The 1,847-nt window shown below is 70.4% G+C and overlaps 1 protein-coding gene across 1 annotated transcript in view; it reads left to right on the forward strand.

Annotated features, from left to right (window-relative positions):
* The window catches only part of LOC107198895 (rap guanine nucleotide exchange factor 3-like), a 24,468-nt gene that overhangs the window by 20,989 nt on the left and 1,632 nt on the right, over positions 1-1,847 (forward strand). Inside the window, exons 9-15 of the mRNA XM_015616161.3 lie at positions 4-53; positions 654-693; positions 812-893; positions 965-1,111; positions 1,198-1,295; positions 1,427-1,552; positions 1,632-1,813. Of these exons, the coding sequence (XP_015471647.1) occupies positions 4-53; positions 654-693; positions 812-893; positions 965-1,111; positions 1,198-1,295; positions 1,427-1,552; positions 1,632-1,813 (725 nt within the window). The remainder of the gene's footprint in view (positions 1-3; positions 54-653; positions 694-811; positions 894-964; positions 1,112-1,197; positions 1,296-1,426; positions 1,553-1,631; positions 1,814-1,847) is intronic.

Consider the following 1,847-nt stretch of genomic DNA (forward strand, 5'->3'; position numbering starts at 1 on the left):
CAGCTGGGCGGGCTGGGACAGGAACAGGGCCAGGAACGGAGGAGGCCTCGAGCGTGAGTCCTCCGGTGTCCCCCCGGTGTCCCCCGATGTCCCCTGGTGTCCCCCCAGTGTCCCCCGTTATCCCCCGGTGTCCTCTGGTGTCCCCCCAATGTCCCCCGGTGTCCCCCGATGTCCCCACGATGTCTCTCAGTGTCCCCCCGATGCCACCGCGGGTGCCCGTGTCCCTCTCCCCGTGTGCCTCGGGGGGCTGCGCTTCCCTGGAGCTTTTTGGGGCGACTTTGTCCCAGGTGTGGGGGCTCCCGGCCGTGGCGAGGGTGTCACACACAGCCGGGGGTGACCGGGGAGTCCCGGGAGTGACCGGGAAATCCCGGGGGTGACCGGGGAGTCCCGGGGGTGGCAGGGGAATCCCGGGGGTGACCGGGGAATCCCGGGGGTGACAGGGAAATCCCGGGGGTGACCGGGGAGTCCCGGGGGTGACCGGGGAGTCCCGGGGGTGACAGGGGAATCCCGGGGGTGACCGGGGAGTCCCGGGGGTGACCGGGGAGTCCTGGGGGTGACAGGGGAATCCCGGGGGTGACCAGGGAATCCAGGGATGGCCAATCCCGGTTCTGTTCCCCTCGGGAATTTCGGCTCCATCCCTTCCCCTCCCGCAGGATGGAGAACGGTGACGGCAGCGTGTCCCCCCAGCCCAAGGTAGGGACCCCCTGAGGGGTGACAGGGCAGGATCCGGCTGTCCTCTGTCCCTTGGGGACACGGCACAGGAGGGGCGGTGTCAGGGGCCGCATCCTCCCCTCCGTCCCCCCTTTCCCAGCCCCGCAGCTCGGGAATGTGGCTCGGGACCCCCGAGGAGGCGATCCTGGACAGCACCAGCGCTCTGAGAGCCCAGGACAAAGGTACTGCCCCCTCTCTGGGGACCTTCCCCGGCGGCGAGGGGACACTGAGGTCCCTTTTGTCCCCTCCCCAGTGCCCTACGAGATTTTCAGGGCCGACCACTCGTGCCTGGTGTCGGTGCTGCCCGTGAACGCCTCGGTGCGGGATGTGCTGCGGGCCCTGGCGCCGCGGCTGGGCCGGGACCGGGAGCACGTCCTGGTCAAGGTGAACTCGGCCGGAGGTGAGGGGGGTCCCCCGGGGTGGCCTTGTCCCCGTGGCCAGCCGGGATCTGTCCCCTGGCCCATCCCCGCCGTTCCCTGCCCGCAGAGCGAGCCGTGCTGCCGCAGGACGCCGTGGGGGTCTTCACGGCGCTGGGGCTCAACGAGAGGCTCTTTGTGGTCACCGCGGACGAGCTGGGCAACCTGGTGAGTGCGGGGTGGGGGTCCGGGCTGGGCGGCACCGGGAAGACCCCCCCCCCGGAGGGGTTGGTCTCGGTTTGGGGTGTCTGTCCCCCCCGGGAGGGCAGGAGGGGTCAGGGGTCCTGTCCCGTGCCCAGACCCCCCACCCTGAGCAGCTGGGCCCCCACGCCGGCTCCTCGGACAGCCTGGACCTGATCAGCTCCAAGGACCTGGCCAGCCACCTCACCGACTACGACTGGAACCTCTTCAAGAGCATCCACCAGGTCGGGAGCGCGGCCGGGGAGGGAGGGGAGGGAGGGGAGGGGGCGTTTCGGGACACCCCTCACCTGCCGGGTCCCCCAGGTGGAAATGATTCACTACATCGTGGGGCCGCAGAAGTTCCACGAGGTCACCACGGCCAACCTGGCGCGGGTGATGCGGCGCTTCAACGAGCTGCAGTTCTGGGTGGCCACCGAGCTGTGCCTGTGCCCCGAGCTCGGGCGGCGGGCGCAGCTCCTCCGCAAGTTCATCAAACTGGCGGCACAGTGAGTCCTTGTCCCTGTCCGTGTCCCTGTGTCC

The sequence above is a fragment of the Parus major genome, unplaced genomic scaffold (genome assembly GCF_001522545.3).
Source record: "Parus major isolate Abel unplaced genomic scaffold, Parus_major1.1 Scaffold360, whole genome shotgun sequence".
Taxonomy (NCBI): domain Eukaryota; kingdom Metazoa; phylum Chordata; class Aves; order Passeriformes; family Paridae; genus Parus; species Parus major.